General features: G+C 45.2%; 1 protein-coding gene across 2 annotated transcripts in view; it reads left to right on the top strand.

Moving 5' to 3' along the window:
- ATP6V0A4 (ATPase H+ transporting V0 subunit a4) overlaps positions 1–23491 on the top strand; it is a 72731-nt gene that overhangs the window by 34251 nt on the left and 14989 nt on the right. For both annotated transcript variants that reach the window (XR_014066428.1, XM_081533117.1), the window contains 10 exons: positions 389–515; positions 3457–3539; positions 4409–4502; positions 7007–7219; positions 8012–8162; positions 9269–9408; positions 11459–11616; positions 15445–15538; positions 19081–19199; positions 21964–22180. Coding sequence is in view for 1 of the 2 variants with exons in the window: in XM_081533117.1 (XP_081389243.1) it covers positions 389–515; positions 3457–3539; positions 4409–4502; positions 7007–7219; positions 8012–8162; positions 9269–9408; positions 11459–11616; positions 15445–15538; positions 19081–19199; positions 21964–22180 (1396 nt within the window). In the remaining variant the exon portion in view is untranslated. The remainder of the gene's footprint in view (positions 1–388; positions 516–3456; positions 3540–4408; positions 4503–7006; positions 7220–8011; positions 8163–9268; positions 9409–11458; positions 11617–15444; positions 15539–19080; positions 19200–21963; positions 22181–23491) is intronic.

Here is a 23491-nt window from a genome sequence, read left to right as displayed (position 1 = left end):
GATGTATAGAAATCAATACATACATTTCACTCTTAGTACATTATTTGTATAAATGCATAGAGACCGTTGTTGAGCAGATTGGACACTTGCTTCTTTTAGCTACAATGATATAATGAATGGTCTGTCATATTGTTAATTGCAAATAAGTGAACATATAGTATTGGGATGATTAAGGATATGTGGACATGTCAAAGGAAACAGGAGGTCAGAGGGGAGTTGAGGTACACTGGGACTGGGATCCAGAGTGCTAAGCAGGGCCATGTCCTTCCTTCCTGCTCAGAGGGCAGTGGGCTTCTACCTTCTGGCTGCATATCTTCACATCCCATGGGGTCTTCTGCCTGTACCCACTCCCTGTGCCTCAGTAACATCTTCTCTTCTGACTGCCCAGGTTCACAGCCGGTGTGATCAACCGGGAGAGGATGGCTTCCTTTGAGAGGCTGCTGTGGCGAATTTGCCGAGGAAACATCTACGTAAAGTTCAGTGAGATGGACACAGTTCTGGAAGATCCTGTTACAGTGGGTATCTCAGGCTGCAGAAAACATTCTCTTAAGTTTCCTGTAGCCCCACCAGAGGGGTTTGCTCTGCCAGGGGGGGTTTTGTTCTCTCAAATCCTGAGTCTTTAGCTCTATGAAGTTAATGTCTATTTCCTTTTTTCCTCCTTTCTTTTCTTTTTTCTTCCCTATCCCTTCTTTTTCAAAAATACCTATGAAAGGTCAGTTCCAGGACTGAGTCTTGTTAGCACCTCATAAGTGGTCATTCCTCTAAATGACTTAACTGGACCAGTTCCTGGACACTTGGGTATACTGGTGCCGCACAGGTCGGCAGCTGTGTCTTCATCACAAAGCACTGATAACTGATGTAGGTCAGTGTGCTCCAAGCTCCAGGATGCACTCGAGCAGAAGATGTTGTTCGATGTGGATTCTGATTCAGTGGGTCTATGGTGGTGTCCAGGAGCCCGCATTGTTAACCAGCTTGCTGTTAGTTCCTGGTAGTCAACAGACCATACGTTTGGAATGAATATTTTGAGGGTCTCCTTCACTGAGTGCCACACGTTACTTCCACTAATTTTGTAGGATTTGCTTCTTCCACCCTTCTGGTTAGTATTTAAATCCACTTTTTAATTCCAAGAAGCTTGGTTTATCTCTAAAAAAAAATCATAATCTAGTCTGAAAAATAAAGGCTAAAAAATGCAATTTTAAGCTTTATTTCATGGAAAACAACTTCATAGTTAAATACGATTTAAAATAAGAAAAAAGTTTGTTTTTAAAAAACATGAAACTTCATCATTCTCAGGTCTTTATTTTTATTTTTTTCTTGTGCTCTTTTTCTGTAGTCCATAGCTGTAGGCAGGTATGATTTAATATGGTTGTTAAAACATGGAAATCTTTTTTTTTGCCTTCTGTTGGTTTTAGATAATATAAATGCCCTCCTGTATTACAGTGTGTCCTATAAATATTAATATTTTAAAATGTGACATTGAATCATTACTTTTCATAATCATGTTTTGACATTCTATAGTCCTGGTGGTAAAGAGAATATTTATATAGTAAGATGACTTTCGGAGAAGGCAATGGCAACCCACTCCAGTACTCTTGCCTGGAAAATCCCATGGATGGAGGAGCCTGGTAGGCTGCAGTCCATGGGGTCACTAGGGGTTGGACACGACTGAGCGACTTCCCTTTCACTTTTCACTTTCATGCATTGGATAAGGAAATGGCAACCCACTCCAGTGATCTTGCCTGGAGACTCCCAGGGACGGGGGAGCCTGGTGGGCTGCCGTCTATGGGGTTGTACAGAGTTGGACACGACTGAAGCGACTTAGCTGCAGTAGCAGCAAGATGACTTTAGCCTGATGACTTTGAAGGTCACTGAGCAGATGATGTGTGGTCAGAATGGATTCCTGGGTCTGGTGAATCCAGAGACAAGAAGATCTAAGAGATTCAGCAAATGACCATGGGTGGGAGTGGTGCTCCATGACTGAGGGAACCTTTGGAAATAATGTAAAGCAGGCGGCTCCCCGAATTCTAAAATACCCCTTTCCTGCTCCCATGAGCAGCTACCAAAGAGACAATTCATTTTGATATTATTTTCAGTTGGTGCCTAATGTTTCCACTGAGTTGACGTGACATTCACTATCTGTTTTTAGACACTTCATTTCCAATTTTTCTCCAGAATATAGACACTATGATAAGCATCTTCATGCATGTGAATCTTTGTTTACTTCTGAACTAGTTCCATGGTATGAATTCAAGGAAATAGGATTGCTGGCTTAAAGGGTGTGGGCATTTTCATGACACTTGATGGGTCCTGACAAATGGCTTTTCAGTGGGGGACATACCTGATTCCAAAGATACCTGAGACGTAAGTCATGTGTGATGAGTGTGTTGGATTTATTATCACTTTTCCAACAATGGGATTCATCATTTTACCTTCACTCCCCACCCCAAACTAAATAAGAGTAAAAAAGTGCATTTCTTTGCTTACAGTTAAGGTTGAACATTTCCATATATGCTTGTGAAATACCCATTTTCCTTTTCTTATGAAATGTCAGATTTGGACTTTAAAAATGCATTTAATCAGTATTCCTTTGGGCATACAGTGAGTATGTGAGTCAAACATTAGACCTGGCTCTTCATCGTTATTGTTCAGTTGCTCAGTCATCTCCAACTCTTTGTGACCCCATGAGATGCCACACACCAGGCCTCCCTGTCCTTCACTATCTCCCAGAGTTTGCTCAGACTCAGGTCTATTGAGTCAGTGATGCCATCTAACCATCATCCTCTGCTGCCTCCTTCTCCTTTTGCTTTCAATCTTTCCCAGCATCAGGGTCTTTTCTAATGAGTCAGCTCTTCACATCAGGTGGCCAAAGTATTAGAGCTTCAGCATCAGTCCTTCCAATGAATATTCAGGGTTGATTTCCTTTAGGAATGACTGATTTGGTCTTGTTCAAGGGACCCTTAAGAGTCTTCTCCAACACCACAGTTCAAAAGCATCAATTCTTCAGTGCTCAGCCTTCTTTCTGGTCCAACTCTCACATCCCTACATGACTGCTGGCTCTGTCTTTGTTTACTGTCAAATACCACTCATCCCTGAAGTATAGATGTTGTTTGTGAGTTAACTCTGGTGAGCTAGGTCAGCTACTTTTACTTTAAGCCTCGCATATCCTGGTTCCCTCTCTTCTGCATGTTTTCTTGTTTATTAACACATCTCTTAAGCACAGGGCTCAGAGCTGAATACAAGGTTTATCTGTGATCCCTCTGGTGTAGCAGACAGTGATGTTGTTCCTCTGAGGCTGTATCAGCCTGCCTGAGGGCCCCACCCAGCCTGCCTCCATGGCCTTGCCCTCAATCATAATATTACAAACTTGAATCAACTGGGAGAAGTTGCAGTTTTCCAATTTTAAATTTAGAAAAAATAAATTCTAAACACATACATTTTACTGTTCTGATTTTCCAGAGAGAAGAAATTAAAAAGAATATATTCATCATATTTTATCAAGGAGAACAACTCAGGGAGAAAATCAAGAAGGTCTGTGCTGGGTAAGTGACTAGTAAGGATTCTTTTCATCAGCTATTTGGGTCAGGATTAGTTCAGGGTCTGTGCAATAAATCCAAAATATACTTTCCTGGTGGGTCAGTGGTAATGAATTTTCCTGCCAATGCAGGAGACACAGGTTCAATTCCTGGATGGGGACGATCCTCTGGAGAAGGGAATGGCAACCCTCTCTGGTATTCATGGACAGAGAAGCCTGGGAGGCTATAGTCCATGGGGTTGCAAAGAGTTGGACACAACTTAGCAAGTGAACAACAACAAGGCTCGAGTGGGGCTTCTTTGAGGTTGTTTAAGGTTTTAGAATAACTTTCCCATGTTTGATAATAGTGCTAAAAAGGCAGCTGCTTTTTAGTAACTGTGGGAATAGGAACAGAGAGATCTTGATGAGTAAAATTTAAAAGGTCGAAAAAGACGCTTCAGTTGATTCCTTCTCACCTCCTTTATCAGCTGCTAACGAACAAGCACACTGCGTGCTTGGTTGTTACTGAGGTTATTGAATCAGTTTATATGCAGCCCCTTAGAAGCAGAAATTCAGTAGAGAAAAGACACCAACACAGGAAGTTCTGGGGAGAAGAGACTAGTCAAGCTTGCAGTCATTTTTATATAACAGCTGGTGGGTTTTGTGGTTTGAGTGGAGCCCATTCATATAATAGAACCACAGGTTTAATTCAGATGGTGTGAGCAATGTGTTGGGAACCTTAGGCCAAGACCCATTGTCTGGTTGCTCACTGGTTGGTTACTGTGGGGAAAGATGGTCCTCTAACCAAAGTGGACAAGGGATGGGTTAGTAGAAAAGCATGTGCTTATGCTTCTTGGCAGTTACCCACATATGTCCTGTGGAATGTTTGAAACACAGATTTCGAGCCACCGTATACCCCTGCTCAGAGCTGGCGTCGGAGCGCAAAGAGATGCTGCAGGGTGTCAACATGAGGCTGGAAGACTTAGTCACCGTGAGTGAGACGTCCAGGCGTGTGACATAAACACCTGCCATTTCCTATGAGTCCTGTCTCCCAGGGCACTTGCTCCAAGGTTGGCTGGAATGTCTGCTATGCTCGTCTCGCTGTTGCTGCAGAAGCCTTCATAATTAGGAGACGGACGGCATTCACTAAGCTCGTGATGATTCTGCTTGTCAGGGATGCTTTGCCTGGGCTTAGAGTTAACCATGGCCCTGGTCAGCCTTCAGTTCCCCACCCCAGGCTGATAAAGGAACCTTTTATTGCCAGACTGGCTGAGGCCGCCTCTATGATATAACTCACTAGCCAGTGAAGGCAAACAGCCAGTCTTGCTGGTATTTTTCTCCACAGAATTGCCCGGTTGTGTGAGCCAAGCAATTAATTCTGTCAAGGCAGTGAGTCAAGTTTCACATATGAACACGCCCCCAATTCATATCCTCTTACTGAATCTGTTGTCACCTAGGATGGCTCTCAAAACATAGGACTTTTCTTCAATAATAGTAATAAGCTTTGTGAGTAATCCCTGAAAGCTGCTGGCCTATATCAAATGGTGTGTTCCCTATCAGCCCTGTCCAGTAGGTGGTGGTGGAGATGTTATATAACATGCGAGTCCAGTGTCAAGCCGTGGGCCACATGTCACCCCTGAGCATTTGGAACGTGGCTGGTGCACCTAGGGGAGTGGATTTTTATTTGTATTTAATGTGGCTGCTGTATTTATCAGCACAGTTCTAGGTCCTCGATGAGTATCTTTAGAAATTAGATGTGTGTGTGTTCATCTTCCCTGAAAAAGCAGTGTTAGATTCTCTAATCCTCTCTCTTCCCTCTTTGTCACTTGTCAGGGAGATTCTTTCCCTGAAGCAATTACCCTTGAAGTCCTTTCACCCAAATACTTTGCTGGGTTTTAAGAAAACTGCATGAGGAGGGACATCCCTGGTGGTTGAGGGGTTGGGACTCTGTGCTTCCTCTGCAGGGAACTCAGGCTCGATCCCTGGTTAGGGAACGAGATCCTGCATGCCAGGTGGCAGGGCCAAAACAAAACAAAAACCTCATGAAGAGGATGAAAGTTAGGCTAGACTTACACTTAGGTTTCAGATGTCTTGGGTAGCCCTGTGTAATGGTTACTGAAAGGGTTACTGGGTTATATCATCAGAACAAAAACTGGTTCCATTTAAACACATCCTCTGTGGGCCAGATCACCTATCATTCCTTCATTCATTAATTCGCTTGTCATTTATTGGAGAGGTTTGGTATGTAAGGCATTTCGCTAGATGTATTAGTTTCCTTTGGCCAATGTAACAAATTACTGCACACTGGGTGGCTTAAAATAACGAAATTTATTCTCTCACAGTTCTGTGGTGAGAAGTCTGAAATCAAGGTGTCAGCAGAGCCAGGCTTCCTTTGAAGGCACTAGGAAAGGATCCTTGCTTGCCTGTTCTGCTATAGTTTGCATATTTGTATCACCCCAAAATTTGAATGTTAAAAACCTAATGCCTGGGACTTCCCTGGTGGTCCAGTGGTTAAGAATTTGCCTGCCAATGCTCGGGACATGGGTTGAATCCCTGGTCCAGGAACTGAGATACCACATGCTGGGGGCAGCCAAGCCCATGTACCACAACTACTGAGCCCGTGCACCCTACAGCCCGTGCTCCCTAACGAGAGAGTAGACCCTGCTTGCCACAACTAGAGAAAGCCCGAGTGCAGCAATAAAAAGCCTGTGTGCTACAACAAAGGCCCAGTGCAGCAAAAAAAAAAAAAAAGGCAACAAACCCCCACAAAAACCTAATGCCCTGGATGATGGTATTGGGAGATGAGACCTTTGGGAGGGGATTAGTTCATGAGATTGGGGTTCTCCTGCATGGGATTAATGCCCTTTAAAAAAGACCCTAGAGAGTTGGCTTGCCCCTTCTGCCATGTTGGGTTAGAATTTGAAGTCTGCAGCCGAGACAAGGGCCTTCAACCATGCTAATCTCAGGCTTCCACCTTCCAGAACTGGGAAAACTTTGTGTTACAAAGCACTAGTCTGTGATATTTTATCGTAGCCGCTCACGTGGACTAAAGCATCTTCCCAGCTGCTGGTGGCTGTCAGCCATCCTTGCTGGTCCTTGCTTTGTTGATGCATCACTCCAGTCTCTGCCTCCATCACACATATCTTCCCTGGGGGCCTCAGAGTCCAAATTTCTTATAAAAACACTGGTCATACCGGAATAGTGCCCACCCTACTCCAGCATGACCTCATTTTAACTTGATCACATCTGCAAAGACCATATTTCCAAGTGAGATCATGTTCCCAGCTACCAGTCCTAGGGCTTCAGGAAGATACAGTCCTGGCCTCAGGGCTTTAACCGCTAGTGTGGGAGTTCAAGGCCAGGTGAGAACTGCGAGGCAGAGGAGCGGCCAGGAGCCAAGGACGCCTCCAGGTCTGGCTATCCTGCGTTTTTGCCATGTTATCTGGCATCTCCCTGAGTGCCCTTTGTTTTGCTGGGTGTTGTTTTTTTGGCCAGGTGTTAACACAGACAGAGTCTCACCGTCAGAGCCTCCTGCAAGAAGCAGCTGCCAACTGGCACTCCTGGGTCATCAAAGTGCAGAAGATGAAGGCCATTTACCACATCCTGAACATGTGCAACATCGACGTCACCCAGCAGTGCGTCATCGCTGAGATCTGGTTCCCGGTGGCAGACACCGTGCGCATCAGGAGGGCGCTGGAGCAAGGCGTGGTGCGTGGGGGGGGTGGGGGCAAGGGGCAGGGAGGGTCCTGTCCAGCTGAGTGGGCCCTCTGCCAGGTGTTCAGATTGCTAGCCTCCTAAGTCACGTGACCCTTACCTGGTAGGATTGTCTCTATCTTTACGCCTTCGGTCCTTACCCAGTGTGTGGGCACATGTCAGAATTGCCTATTCTTCTCAGTGCTTGACCCACAGGCAGCATTTCTTTGATCTTAGCAAGAGTGTGGGCACTGATGTGCTGTCACTCCGCTAGCTTTGTCGGGCTGGAAGGACAGATAACCAGACACCTGCAGGAAGAGCCGGAACACAGGAGTGGGTGGCTCCCCGTGCCTGCCGCTGTGCTGAGCACTCACACACCTTGTGTAACTCTCTCCGTGCTCTTGAGTCCTCTCTCTGCCCAGTGGGGGGCCTGTCTTATCACCTATTCACCCCATTGAAATCTGGGGAGAGGGTCAAAGGCCATTAGGAATATAGGAACAAAATTTGGAAAGTGAATAAACTCTTGAGAGAGTAAGTAGGAAGGAAGGAAGGAAGAGGAAAGGGCTCAGAGCTGTGCATAAGATTTGCAGGAGCTTGAGGATGGAGATTGCCAGAGAATCAGGAGGAACTCTACTCTCTTTGACAACTCTCCTTTAAGATAAATTACATAAGTAGTAACTTCAGATGAAATCATGAGTCTCAGGTCAAGAAATTGTCCCAAGTTCACCGAGTAAGTGACAGGAGTTGGACTGCTTACGCCCAGCCGATGGCTTTCTTCCAACATCTTCTCATATGTTCTTTTTGCAGGAACTAAGTGGCTCCTCCATGGTCCCCATCTTGACAGCAGTGCAGTCTAAAACAGCTCCTCCCACCTTTAACAGGACAAATAAATTCACAGCTGGCTTCCAGAATATTGTAGATGCATATGGCATAGGCAGTTACCGGGAGATGAACCCAGGTAAAGAAATCTGATGTGTTTCTCAACCAGGCAGCTTGAAAATGAAAATTGAATAAGATTTATCCCAGTGGTGGCCTTGGCAATTCATTGCTTTGAACTGTGACATTTCTAAAATCTTACTTGGTTTTCTAATTCCCCTAATTGTCTTTTGAAATGGTGATTAGCGAGATTTATTCCTTGACAGGATTTCACCTGTTCTCAGGCAGACAAATTCAGTTTTCATTTTCTTACTGATCCAATGAGGGTCATCTTAGGCATCTTCACAGTCACATTGTGTTGTGTGGGAGAGATGGTGATGGGCATAGATAGGACTTTTAGTCAGAAGACTGGATTCTCAGTGATACTGTAACACCAAGTCTGATTTGTAAAGTAAGAGGGTAGACCAGATGTCCTTTAGCCAAGCAGTTCATGATGTTGCTGTTCTCCAGCCTGTGTTTGAATCTAATTTGTGACCTGTATTGCAGGGTCCTGTGAGTAACTACTGGAGGTGTGTGGTACATGTGAGTGGTTGAGAAACAAACAAAAGGTGGTAGTGGACAGGGTATAGAAAGCACTTAGAGAAGAGGAAACTGGTTTTAAATCCCATTAAACTTTGTGATCTTGGGGAAAGTCACTTTTGTTGGTGTTGTTCAGTTACTAAATCACGTCTGACTCTTTGCGACCCCGTGGACTGCAGCATGCCAGACTTCCCTGTCCTCCACTATTTCCTGGAGTTTGCTCAAACTCCTATCCATTGAGTTGGTGATGCCATCCAACCATCTCATCCTCTGTCGCCCCCTTCTCCTCCTGCCCTCAATATTTTCCAGTGTCAGAGTCTTTTCTAATAAGTCGACTCTTCACATCAGGTGGCCAAAGTATTGGAGCTTCAGTAGGTCACTTAGCTGCTCCAAAACTCAGCTCATCTATAAAGTGGGGAGTAATAATACTTACCCACTGAGGAGTTAATGTACGTGGGTGAGTGTCAGGGGTGGGGATGGTGAGGGAAGACAGAGTCAGAAAGATGCAAGGGACCAGCTTGTAGGTCATGGAGCCTGGTAGGGAAATCTTTGATGTGGGGCCAAAAGAATATTGGGAGGACTCAGGCCATTGTGGTCTCATCTCTACAGCTCCCTACACCATCATCACTTTCCCCTTCCTGTTCGCCGTGATGTTTGGAGACTGTGGTCATGGAACTGTGATGTTCCTGGCAGCCCTTTGGATGGTCCTTAATGAGAAATGCTTGCTCGCTCAAAAGTCGACCAATGAGGTGGGTGCCCATCAACTGTCTCACCTCTTTTCTTGGAGGTTATAAGTAGAATATGAAAAATGTGTCTGTTGTTTTCACCGTGGAAATAACATGTTGTTTTGAAAAGTAAAGGAAAGATGGAAAGTTAAAAAAGGGATCAGAATTCAGCATAAAAATTCCCAGCCAAAGGTAAATCCTTTGGATGGTTTGGTACAGTACCATCTTTGTTTATTGTATATTTTTCAATGAAGTATTGATCTTTTCCTTTACTTTTCTTTCCAACATTGATTTTTTCCCCCCTTTGATTAGAAAAGCAATGTATGTTTCTTGTAAAAATTGGGAAAATACAATAATCTAACTACCTAGAGAAAATTACAATTAATGCTTTTTTTCTGTGCTGATACACAAGTATATCATTTTCTAAAATTGAGATGAAATAGTCCATGTTAATTTGTAGCTTCCTTTTTTTTCACTCAAAATGTCACAACTATTTTTTCACGGCAGAGCCCTTCTACAATCAGCCCATTCTCCGTGTCCTGATGTAACACTGAGAAATCCTGAATATCATGTCTTCACATCAGTTCACACATGAAATTTCCATATTTTCCATGAAGTCCCTTCACAGAATTGTGAAGATTGAGACAACTGAAGTCTGCATTGTGTCAACTTAATCAGTTCAGTTCAGTCATGTCTGACTCTTTGTGACCCCATGGGCTGCAGCACACCAGGCTTCCTTGTCCTTCACCAACTCCCAGAGCTTGCTCACCTCATGTCCATCAAGTCGGTGATGCCATCCAACCATCTCATCCTCTGTCGTCCCCTTCTCCTCCTGCCTTCAGTCTTTCTCAGCATCAGGATCTTTTCCAATGAGTCAGTTCTTCACATCAGGTGGCCAAAGTATTGGAGCTTCAGCTTTAGCATCAGTCCTTCCAGTGAATATTCAGGACTAATTTCCTTTAGGATGGACTGGTTGGATCTCCTTGCAGTCCAAGGGACTCTCAAAAGTCTTCTCCAACACCACAGTTCAAAAGCATCAATTCTTTGGTGCTCAACTTTCTTTATGGTTAATCAGTTAGTGTCACTTTGTGTCCATTTTAGTACATCTTATAAACCGGATGCATACCTTTTAACTCCATCCTGATTTTTAAGAATACCTGCCATCTTTAATACAAGCTGACTTAAGTCAAGCTAGTTCAATGATGTCATAGCTAATCAATCATAAACAGGTTTAGTGGGAGAATCAACCTATGTCCAATAGTGTTTTCCATGACAAGCATCTTAACAGATATGCTTTCCTATAATTAATACTTAAAGTCTCATACTTAAGCAGTTTTGAGAATGACTGATATACATCAACCAGTCTTACAGAAAGCGCTTTCCTTTTCTTGGTGGATGTGTTTAGAGACTCAATGTTATCAGTCAAAATGAAGTGTTAGTCCTTAGTCGTGTCTAACTCTTTGCGACCCCATGGACTATAGCTCACCAGGCTCCTCTGTCCATGGGATTCTCTAGGCAAGAATACTGGAATGGGTTGCCATTCCCTCTTCCAGGGGATCTTCCTGACTCAGGGATCGAAGCGAGGTCTCCTGTATTGCAAGCAGATTCTTTACCGTCTTAGCCACCAGAGAAGCCCCCTCAACGTTACAAGTGTAGATTTGACTTCCATACAATTTAGCAGCGTAAGTGGAAGCTCTGTTCTCATCTCCTGGAAGGAGTAAGGCAGCAGTTGCTCACTTTCAAGCACGTCCTTTACAGCTGAGACTTTTCTTCAGTTACATTTTCTAACCAAGGCTGAATTAAAGGCTGTGAGCCTATGTGGTTTGTTTCTGCAATAACTGCCATTTCAGGACTTTTCTGGATCAGCTCTAGAAGCTCAGAAAGATCAGGGTGGGTGTGCCCTTTCTGTTTGGATCACTTTGATGCCTGCCTGGTGGCCGACACGGCCCCTCTGTGTAGGATGCCTGTGTCTTGCCTGCAGCTGTCCAGTGGTGCTGGGGGCCTCCTGTAAAACACATCCCTGGGGTCTGGTTCAGAGCCCACTGACGGTTGTCCTCTGTCTTCCTGGGGCCAGATTTGGAACACCTTCTTCCACGGGCGCTACCTCATCCTCCTCATGGGCATCTTCTCCATCTACACGGGCTTGATCTACAACGACTGCTTCTCCAAGTCTCTGAACATCTTCGGCTCTTCCTGGAGTGTCCAACCCATGTTCAGAAATGGCACATGGAGGTAAGTTGGGACAGAAGTGGGTCACTCACTGGTCATCCAGGTCGACTCAGTGATAGTCCTCATGCTGGGGGCTTCTGTGCCTGGTTATGCTCAGAGTTGTGACCGCCAAGTGAACAAATAATTCAGTGTTATCTATTGAGTGTGAGACCCTGTATCACTTCCTCAGTTAACTGTGCTGGTCACTGTAATGCATGGAAAGTTTTTTCAAAACTTCAGCCGAATTAAGTAGGTATCCTGGAGTGCATCCCACTCCCAGGCACTGTTGTGAAAACAAGGGTGGATCAGGTATAAACTGGACATCAGAGTAGCAGACATGGAAGCAAGAAGACTTTGGGAGAAGAAAGTGGCATTGAAAGTTTCTTGCTTGGCCTGGAATCGGGAAGAAAGTGAAATTATGCATCCACACACTTAGGAGGCTTTGCTTGAAGAGAGGCTGATGCAGGTGTTGAGCTGTATAAATGATTGGTTTCCAGTGTTCAAAGCCCCAGGCTTAGCAGAAGGGCATTATCTTTGACTGCTCAGAGCAGCTTGATTGGTTAAGAGCAAAGGAAGAGGTTTTGCACTGCCAGTTCCCTGTATTTGCCTTGTGGGTGACAGGGTGAGGAAGGCAGGGGATATTGTGGGCTGGCTGGTGGGGAGAAGTCTTGTCCTTAGGAAAGAGAGACCTGGAAACTCTCCGCATCCCCTCGCCCGAAGCACACTTCTTGCAGGCATCCCTGGTTTTTGTGCAATCAGACACACAGTCATCAGAATGGAAACAGCACTTCAGGAATGGAGATTTGAGGAAAGGGGGGAAGATTTTCAAATTTGAGGAGTGGGTCAGTGTGATGAATTGAGGGAGGAGGACAGTGGAGGAGAGGGAGCTTCGAGGGAAACCCATGGGAATGTTGACTACTTTGTAATCTTTGGGGGACCTTGGGTTGCTGGCATCACATGAGATAACCAGGGAGCTTCCAGGTTACTTTATTGTTGTTGTTTTAGTAGCTCAGTCATGTCCGGCTCTTGCAACCATGTGGACTGTAGCCCGCCAGGTTCCTCTGTCCATGGGATTCTCCAGGCAAGAATACTGGAGTGGGTTGCCATTTCCTTCTCCAGGGGATCTTCCCAACCCAGGGATCGAACCTGCATCTCCTGCATTGTCAGGCAGGTCTTTACTACTGAGCCACCAGGGAATAGGGGCTACATACCGAGGCTGAAAAGCCTCAGGTGATGTTCCTCACGTCTGCCCCACAGATGCTTCAGGTCAGTTTCAGGTTTCTCTGTCTTGCCCTGGCGCGTCCAGGGGAAGTGACAGGAGACCGCTGCAAGAAAGGAGAGACAGATGCCCAACCGGATGCACAGTCCATTCTCCATGTTTTCTCTCTCAAGCACAGTAGGACTTTCTATTGAAGGCACGTCAAGGGTCTTACCTGCTTGCCAAATCTGCACTGCACATTGTAAGTGGGGAGAGAGAAAACACCATCCATCTCATCCCAGGATTTCTTAGGAAAGATTCAATCCAGGGTTCCTTTTGACGTGGAGCATCCCAAGTGCATGTGAGGGCTTGGTGCTGACTGAAGGGGGGCTCAGAGGGTCTACAGTAGTGCAGGGGGGGTGTGTACCGAGGATCTGTGAATCTCCTTTTAGTCCCTCTACTGGGTCCAAGTGCCCTGTAGTAGAGGACAGGAATATTAATAAATAAATAAAAATGAGGAAGAAAACATTTTGTAGGATTCCAATTACAGATGGCCATATCTATGGGTTTTTTTTTCTTTGCAATTAGTATCCTGAAGGGATGCCTGGAAGAACAAAACTTTCATCCATTTGAAGACAGCTTGCTTAGTGCTGCTCTTCAGATTTGCACCCAGAAATGTAGTGATGGACTCGGAAATGTGTTAAATTGGCAAAACTTCATCAAACCATGCACACAAATTTTCATTTGCCCTGCAGTGTGCCTGGGAAAGGTCCAAGTCCGCTGGCTGGCTGTCACTCTGCAAACATGGGTCAGAATATTGTTCTTTTGTGTGCAGGCAAATGACCTCCGCCCCCAATTCCAGGCTTTTGAGGCCATGCCCGGACTGAGGCCCCAGGCTGGGTCCCACGCCCACACATGGATGGCATGAAGCAGACTTGCTTCAGCAGGGAGGCGAAGGGAAGCCACAGGCATCCATCAGAGTGGCAGAGGACACAGCGGGGGGGTTTTGTCACCGCCTGCAAGCTAAGTCTTGGGCCTGCTCACCCTGACGAGGGGCTAGAGACCGTGTCACAGCCTCCTTCCCTGGGGACCGTGCACCGCTCTCAGTAGGAGGCTATTAGAGGGCTTCAAGGATTTGACCTCAGGGAGGATAAGGGGAAGGTTAGGTCATTTTTGTGGTTTGGACAGCGTCCTTATCTTGAAATGTCCATGTTTTGACATTAGATATGGTTGTGGAATGGTCTTGTTTTTGTCTTGATCCACCATGGTCACCCTGTGGCCTTATCTGATGTTCTGTGAAATTGCTTATGTTCAACAGCAGATACAACGGCTTGGCTGTGGGCACCAGGCCAGTTTCCTCTTTTTATTTTGTCACACAAACACATCTCTGATAGTGAAATCCAAGCATTTGCACTGAGGCATGCCTTTTGGACAGGGGTCTGGGCCTGAGATGGCCAGTCAGGCCCAGCTGCTTCCACTGTCACTGAGGGCCTGGTCAGCGTAATCAGGCTTCCTAAACTCCCCGCACTGGGCTACAAATACCACCACCACACTAGCTGCAGGAGGGAGGGAATGTATTTCTAGGCAGCCTAAGTTACCAACATTCTGTTCTTCATCCTTTCAAGTACTAAATCTTGGGTCCCTCCATAGGCATGTGCTCTTAAAAAAAAAAAAATTAAATTAAACCCTAATGTTCTTAACCCCGTCAGGTTTGCACAGACAGTAAGAAGTTCCTGCTCATTGACATTTGCACTTCTGAGTGAGAAAGGGACACAGGTTTAAAGGCAGTTGAGGGACCATAACTTTCAGGGGCTGAGGTTCCCAGAGATCAGGGGCCATGTGTGGAAGCCAGTTCACTTCTCCAGAATCAGCTCTTGTACCCCCAGGGGAGATTTCCCAGGCTGGTCCCAAGGCTGGATTTTATTTTTTCTATGCTTCCCCGGTTGCTCAGCTGGAAGAACCTGCCGGCCAACGCAGGAGACACTGGAAACGTGGGTTCAATCCCTGGGTCAGGAAGATCCCCTGGAGAAGGAAATGGCAACCCACTCTAGCATTCTTGCCTGGGAAATCCTGTGAACAGAGGAGCCTGGTGGGCTACACTTCGTAGGGTCGCAAAGAGTCAGACACGACTGAGTGTGCATGTACATATGCCCTGTCACCCCTTCCCCCTGTGTCTTTTTTGATGTAGGATAGTTTTTTATTTACCTCATCAGGCTGAGAGCCCTTGGGAAACTCAGACTGTGTTCTCCTTGGGAGCCAGAGGGTAATTTCTGTAGCTTAGCACATAGTGGTTATTCAGTGAATAAACATCGCTCAGTCTCTTTGCGATCTCATGGCTTAGAGCCGCCAGGCTTCTCTGTTCATGGGATTTTCTAGGCAAGAATACTGGAGTGGGTTGCCATTTCCTCCTTCAGGGAATCTTCTCAACCCAAGGATCAAACCCTGGTCTCCTAGCGTTGCAGGCAGAGCCTTTACTCCCTGAGTCACCAGGGAAACGTGGTTATTTGTTAATCGAATGAGCCAGTTGGTGAGTCACACCAACAGTTAGGCTTTGATTGGCTGCTTGCAAGTGGATGGCTGATGTTCCTGTAGTATTTTTCCTACCTCCCGTTGATCATTGGTTTTGTTTTTGTTTTTCCTTTTGCTCTCAACAGTATGCAGGTATTGAAAATGAATCCACTGTTGCAGCTGGACCCAGCCGTTCCGGGAGTGTATTCTGGAAATCCATACCCATTTGGAATTGATCCGGTAATAATGTCTTCTGAGGTTAAATATTTATTATGTAAAATGTCTTACTGAGGAGATTTCTTCCCCTTCTCTGTGTGGAGGGGAAGAAAGTGCTAGAACCTATGAAATCCACAAACATGCATTGAGATAGAAGAGCAGGTCTTGAAGGTATTTGTGACATTCTGCCCCAGACTTGAGTACACGTCCTACCTGTATACCGTATATCCAGCCACTGGGTCATTTTCCCTGCAGTTTCCCAAACATCAGCCTCTTTCTTCTCAATCATACCCTTGGTGGTTAACAGTTGCTTCTTTGAAAGGCCCTTGGTTGCCTGGAAAATATGCTTATTAGATAAGCAATTTAGCGTCCTAGCCAGGTTCCCAACTTTGAGATTTTCTTCCAGTGGTTAACATCTTAACTTTTTCCTGGTGAAGTATGGATTTGCGTTTATATTTGCTTTAATTTACTGCATAGAATTAGAGTTTAAAAAAATGTGTTAACTCTAATTGGTTTGTTATATCTACCTCAGTTGGATTTGAGCCAAACAAAGGTGTTCCTTTGCCCAAACTTCAGGTGCAAAGCAATTTCGAGAAGTCACGCGCGCCTGTTAGTGCAAAGCCATTGGTACCATGGCCTTAGCATACATCACCACCAGATGGCAGGCTTGTGCTCCAAATGAGCACAAGCATCTGGACCTGAACTTGGCAGATATGGTTCATAAACGTTTCTCTGTGCTCTTTTTGTTGGAAGAGAACCTGAGACCACAGTTTTACTTGCTGACAGTTGAGAGGAATAATGTTGCTGTTGTTCAGTCGCTAAGTCATGTCTCTTTGCAACCTCATGCACTGCAGCATGCCAGGCTTCCCTGTCCTTCACTGTCTCCTGGAGTTTGCTCAAACTCCTGTCCATTGAGTTGGTGATGCCATCCAACCACCTCATCCTCTGCCACCCCCTTCTCCTTCTGTTTTCAATCTTTCCCAGCATCAGGATTTTTCCAGTGAGTCTGCTCTTTGCATCAGGTGGCCAAAGGATTGAAGCTTCAGCTTTAGCATCAGTCCTTTCAGTGAATATTCAGGGTTGATTTCCTTTAGGATTGACTGGTTTGATCTCCTTGAAGTCCAAGAGACTCGCAAGAGTCTTCTCCAACACCATAGTTCGAAAGCATCAATTCTTCGACGTTCATCCTTCTTTATGGTCCAATTTTCACATCCATACATGACTACTGGAAAAACCATAGCTTTGACTTCTACAGACTTTCGCCAGCAAAGTGATGTCTGCTTTTTAACATGCTAAGTTTGTCACAGCTTTCCTTCCAAGAACAAGTGTCTTTTAATTGAGGGATCATACTGGCCCTAAAATTGGTTCTCTGGTGAACCTCTCTTGGGGTTCACCCTCTCTTCAGTTTTGAGTCCTCCCACTTTCTGCCTGCCTCCCCTCTCATAAAAACAGTAAGCATCACCCAGGATTGGTTTTTACTTGACACTTGCATTTTAAGTTTTATCAAAAGAGGTTAAGTCCTTGAAGGGTGGTTTGTAAGCTGCAAGGTGCTAAAAATAAACGCAAGTTGTTATTTTTGTAGACTGGAAGGCTTTATCTTTGGTCCTAGGAGTTTCATGAGTAGTGGGCGGGCAGAGGAGGAGTATAGATGGGTGTGATTTTTAAGGTCTGGTTGACCTTCCTTTCCTTTGAATATCATTGCTTCTACCATCCTGTCTGTTCCCTTCACAGCCCCCATCTGATGCATCAGCAAATCCTATCTGCCCAATTTTGCTCCTCACAGACAAAGAGAGAATAGCGTATTTAACTTTTCAAAACTGAGTAATCCAGTCTCTGCGTGCATGCTCGGTCGTGTCCAGCTCTTTTGCGACACTATGGCCTCTAGCCTGCCAGGCTCCTCTGTCCATGGGCTTTTCCAGGCAGGAATACTGGAGTAGGTTGCCATTTCTTCCTCCTGGGGATCTTTCCAATCCAGGGATTGAACCCGCATCTCTTGTGTCTCCTGCATTGGCAGGTGGATTCTTTACCACTAAGCTACCTGGGAAATGGTCTAGTCTCTACTCTGCATTCAATTTTGTCATCTTCCTACTAGTTAGAAAGAAAAATGTGAGGGTGAAAGGCAAGGTGGGGTGTTGAAAATAATAAATTTTTTCCTAGTAACGTTTAGATTTTTTAAATGTTTTAGTCTTTTTATTATAAAAAAAATAATACATCATCAACATAATGAACATGAGTTTGAGCAAACTCCAGGAGATAGTAAAGGACAGGGAAGCCTGGTATGCTCCAGTCCATTGGGTCACAAAGAGTAGAACATGACTGAAAAACAACAACGATACATATGGTTAAAACTCCATATAATGCAAAAATTATTTAAAAAATGAGTTGGCTTTCTTGCCTTTCCTGTTCCTACAATCTGATTCCCCAGAGATAATCTCTTTAATAGAATATTTCTGTGCTTATATTATTAATAGCACTTATATATATTAATGAAGAGTTTGATTTTTACATAATGTAAATTTCTACAGCTGCATTTATTAACTATTGAGCATCTATTTGTGAATCAAATCGCAAAATATTTGAGCATCAGAGCTGAGGGGACTTTCTAAAAGTGTTTGTAAATATTTTACAATAAATGAACATTACACAGTGGTTAAAGCCTTTGATTTAGGATTAGAAAGCCTGTGTTTAAATCATGGCTTTTCTGTTTACTTGCTATGTGATTTTGAGCAAATTATCATCTCTGTGTCTCTGTTTCCTCGTCTGTAAAATGGGTATAATAATAGTCCTCATAGAGTTGCTCAGATGAGTAAATGGATTTTATAGGTAAAACACCCAGAAGAGTCTGGTGCATACAGAATAAACACCCCATTTGCTATTATATCATTTCTCCCTGAGTGTGTAAATAACTTAGTCTCCCTGATATTTTGTAAATATGCTTATCTGTAAAATGGAAATACTTATAACTATCTCATAGAGTTTTTATGAGAATTAAATGAGATAAATACACTTAAACTGCTTAGTATATGCCTGGTACTTACCCATGAACATTTTTAGCTTTTTCAGGCTGGGTCTAAAATGTACAGGTAACCCTGCCCTCACCGTGTTGAGTGATCCTGTGGGTATTGGCCAACCAGGCAGGCAAAGGGATAAGCAGAGGGTACAGGACAAGCCTGGTGCAGCTTCGATGCCAAAGCGGTTGATCAGGGCAGTGGAGGTGCTTTCCCAAGTGACTTTCTCAGAGCAAACATAGCTCTAGCGCCTGACTCTGATAGAACTTCTAGACTCTGGTTTCATGTATTTCTTTCTTTAATTTCGGGGAAAATTACTTGACAATCTCGTGTTGGTTTCTGCCATATAACAAGGCGCATCAGCCATAATCATACATATACTGCCTCCCTCCCTTTCCTCATCCCACCCTTCTAGGTCATCACAGAGCACCAGGCTGGGCTTCCTGTGTTACATAGCAACTTCTCAGCAGCCATCTGTTTTGCACATGGTAGTGTATGCATGTCCGTGCTGCTTTCTCCATTTGGTCTCATGTGTTTCTTGTCTTGTTTCCCTTCCAGATTTGGAACTTGGCTTCAAACAAGCTAACGTTTTTGAACTCCTATAAGATGAAGATGTCAGTTATCCTGGGAATTGTCCAGATGGTTTTTGGTGTTATTCTCAGCCTTTTCAATTACAGGTAGGTTTTGTGATGAACTTTCTGCCTGTTGGTCTGACTACGTCGGTGATGAGTGGTGATGGAGCCACCAGTTCGGTCCTGTGTCCATCTGTAAGTTTCCTTCCTAAAGTGTGTGAAAGTGTTAGTTGCTCAAGCTCTTTGCAACCTTATGGCCTGTAGCCCACTAGGCTCCTCTGTCCATGGCATTTCCCAGACAAGAGTACTGGAGTGGGGAAGCCATTTCCTTTTCCAGGGGATCTTCCTGACCCAGGGATCGAACCTGGGTCTCCTGCATTGCAGGCAGATTCTTTACCATCCTGGGTCTCTTGGCTTGAGCTTGGACAAGCTGATTTGCCAGAAATGACACCTCTGTTTCTCCTGAGCTGAGTGTGTCTTTCACCTCAGAAATATTTGAGAGTTCAGAAGGAGACTGCAAGCCCACAGTGCTACTGTTGTTGCTGTTTAGCTGCGTAGTTGTATCCGACTCTTCACAACCCCATGGGCTGCAGCCAGAGTGCTGTGTGTCCTCCCAACCCACCAGGCCTCAGTTGGTGCTGTGTCTGGGCTTAGCCCCCCTGCATTTGGGCCAGAGTGCCCTCAGATTCTGAATTCCACTTGGCATCATTTCTTCATACTGGCAGCAGCCTCTCTTTCACTTCTTTGGTGGTTAATTTCTCCATCTATCCTTTCTGTTATGCTCTATCTCTACCAAAGCTTCTCAAACTTATGTATTTGTGCTAAAGTTGTAAATGCTTGCTGCTGCTGCTGCTGCTAAGTCGCTTCAGTCGTGTCCAACTCTGCGACCCCATAGACGGCAGCCCACCAGGCTCCCCCGTCCCTGGGATTCTCCAGGCAAGAACACTGGAGTGGGTTGCCATTTCCTTCTTCAATGCATGAGGGTGAAAAGTGAGAGTGAAGTTGCTCAGTCATGTCCAACTCTTCGCAACCCCATGGACTGCAGCCTACCAGGCTCCGCTGTCCATGGAGAGTTTCCAGGCAAGAGTACTGGAGTGGGGTGCCATTGCCTTCTCTGGTAAATCCTTGAAAACAGCCTATTTAGAGACCCTTTGTGGACATGGCAGCTTGTCGGTATCCCCAAAACCCACCTGCCAGAAGGTCAGTACCGTACTGCAGAAATGATGCAGGGTTTATAATCAGAGATTTGACACCCGGCACGGCAACCCAATCCAGTATTCTTGCCTGGAGAATCCCGTGGACAGAGGAGCCTGATGGACTACAGTCCTTAGGTCACAAAGAGCCGGACACGACTGAAGCGACTGAGCACAGCATACACACAGCACACATAGCTGTGTGATCATAGATGTGTTGCCGAACGTGTCTGTGATCCACCAAAACCCACCTGCCAGGAAGTCAGTACCGTACTGCAGAAATGATGCAGGGTTTAGAATCAGATTTGACACACTTGTAGCTGTGTGATCATAGATGTGTTGCTGAATGTGTCTGTGATTGTTTTCTTCTGCAGAGTGGGAACAGAGGAGTCAGAATGGGTCAGTTATTGTGTAGTCCCAAACAACTCCCAAATCTCAGTGCCTTAAGACCATGATACATGTCATGGTGGGTCACTGGGGCTACTGATCATCCTATCCTCACACTGGGGCCAGGGCTGATGGGCAGCCACCACCTAGAAGTTGCCAGTTGCCGTGGCAGGAGAGAGTGGTCAGTTACACACTGACTCTTAAGCTTCCACCCAGAGTGACACACGCCACCTCCGTTCCCATTTCATTGACCAGAACCAGTCATGTGGTGCCCCATGTCTATTGGAAAACCAATAGACGTATGATTCTACTTGAAAAATAAGAACTATTTAGTGAGTAAGTGAATGACAATGCCTTGGTACTACTGCCTGCCTGAAAGTGCTGTGAGAGTTACACAAGAGGTAAAACCAGGATAAAACCAGGAAGGACTTTCTGGGTGAACTGTGATTAGCATCATGTATCAGGCCAGTCTCAACTATCTCTCTCAATCCTGCTTTATCATGGGATCTCCATTTTCCCTGCAATAACTCTTAAAATTAACAGGCTCTTTCTGACGTGTTACCTGTGGGTCTCCCAACTTAGTCTTGTGGGACTCTGTCTGTGTCTTAGAGCAGGAGTTGATAAACTTTCTGTGTAAAGGGCCAGGTAGTAACTATTCTAGGCTTTGCAGGGCAGGTGGTCTCTGTCGCTGCTACTCAATTCCGGTGTTGTAGTGTGAAGGAACACTGCCACAGACAATGCGTAAACAAAGCTATGTGACTGTGCTCCAGTCAAACTTAATTAAAACTGAAATTTGGATTTCCTATAGCTTTCATGAGTCATGAAATATTAGTCTTTTGATTTTCCCCAAACCATTAAAAAATGTAAAAACCAGGCCATACAAAACTAGATAATGGGCTCAGTTTGGCTCATGGGCTGTTGTGGCAGCTACCTGTCTTAGAGCATCCTTTTGAGAATAGCTGTCAAGCCTTGCGTCTGTATCCTTATGCCCTTGACTGTGTAGATATGAATTGGGTCTGCACAGGAAGCTGTGGCCGGGTCACCAGCTGTCTGTGTGAGCCTGTCCTTTGCTTCATGACTTTACCTTCTAGACCCTGGTTCTCTCTGAACCTATTGTGCAAAAGCACCTTTCTTTCTCATTTTTCCATCCATGCATTATTACTACTTGCCTGGAGAGAGGATGCAGGATTCAAAAAAAAAAAAAAAGACCACTTGGCTCTTTGGAGAGAATGGTGAGTGACTGGCATTCCTTCAGTGTTCTGTCTTGTATGTGTGTTTTCCACCCCCAGGTTCTTCAGAAACACTCTGAACATCATTCTGCAGTTCATCCCTGAGATGATTTTTATCCTGAGTCTTTTTGGATACCTGGTCTTTATGATCATCTTCAAATGGTGCTCCTTCAATGTCTCCGTGTCCCGGCGAGCCCCGAGCATCCTTATCCACTTCATCAACATGTTCCTATTTAACTACAAGGACTCTTCAAATGTACCTCTGTACCAACATCAGGTACTTCTGGGCTTTCTTTTTCTTTTATGCATTTCAATTATGTCAAATCTCTCCTGCTGTTGGGTTTTGCAGAGAGTAATTATTTGTAAGACTGAGCCATCTCAGCACCCAACGTGTTCGGTTCTTCAGATTTCAGAAGGCCCTGATTGGATGATTTGTCCACATGCAGAGGGCAGGGCTTTGATGCAGCTCCAGTGGTTTCTGTTTGGGTAATGCACCTGAGGGGTTATAGCCGTGGGGTTGAAAATTGGCTTGTACATTCTCTGCGAAGAAAGAGAAAAATAATCCTTCAAATTGATTAGCTTGAAACTGTAAGTGCTCTAAATAATACCCTAAAATGGAATAACCTTTTATTATAACAGGAAACTCTAGTTGTTCTTTAGTTGCTAAGTCATGTTCAATTCTTTGAGACCCCATGGACCATAGCACACCAACCTCCTCTGTCTATGGGATTTCCCTGGTGGTCCAAAGGCTGGGTCTTTGCACTCCTGGTGCAGGAGGGCCCAGGTTCGATCCCTGGTCAGGGAGCTGGATCCTACATTCCACAGTCAAATAAATATTTGGTGGGTTTCCCAGGTAGATCAGTGATACAAAATCCTCCTGCCAATGCAGGAGACATGTGTTTGATCCCTGGGTTGGGAAGATCCCCTGGAGGAGGAAATGGCAACCCACTCTAGTATTCTTGCCTGGAGAATCCCATGGACAGAGGGACCTGGTGAATTATAGTCCATGGGGTTGCAAAGAGTTGGATGTGACTGAGTGGCTGAGCACACATGCTCCCGGCACTGCCCTGGATGCTTTGTGCTGTGTTTCAGTGTCAAAGAGAAGAGCAACAGCTCAGGAGACACGTCTGGTTGCTTTATATATTGTGAAGGGGAAAAGCCTGATATAAAAACAGGCAAAAGGCAATGAGGTAGCTTCGAGGGCAGGGGCCTGGGACTGGAGAGTGCCATGCATGTGGTTCCCACCCCCACTTCTATTCTCCTTGTGAGTAATTAAGAGAGGAGGAGGGTAGGAGATGGAGCAAGTAAGATGTCAGCACTGTTATTGGGGGTAAATCACTGTTATTGGGGTAAATCTTACTACAGTTGGGATGATGATAAATCGTCTCACTGGGAGCATGGCCAGAGAGTTAGAGAAATGTGAGGGCTCAAGAAACATTTTCCCTTTTACTCTGAATACCTGGTTTCTATGCCTTTTCAGTGGCTCTGAAGAAGCCTTCCCCAGCATCCTGGTCCTTTAGACCATAGGAGCTCTGAGTCGCTCCTCAAACCTGGTGACTCAGGAGGGTAGGAAGAAGAGGTGGGGGCG

This window comes from Giraffa tippelskirchi, chromosome 10 (assembly GCF_054371585.1).
Source record: "Giraffa tippelskirchi isolate mGirTip1 chromosome 10, T2T-mGirTip1v1.2.pri, whole genome shotgun sequence".
NCBI lineage: Eukaryota > Metazoa > Chordata > Mammalia > Artiodactyla > Giraffidae > Giraffa > Giraffa tippelskirchi.
Note: the sequence above shows the minus strand (reverse complement) of the source record. Positions and strands in the feature narration are given on the sequence as shown.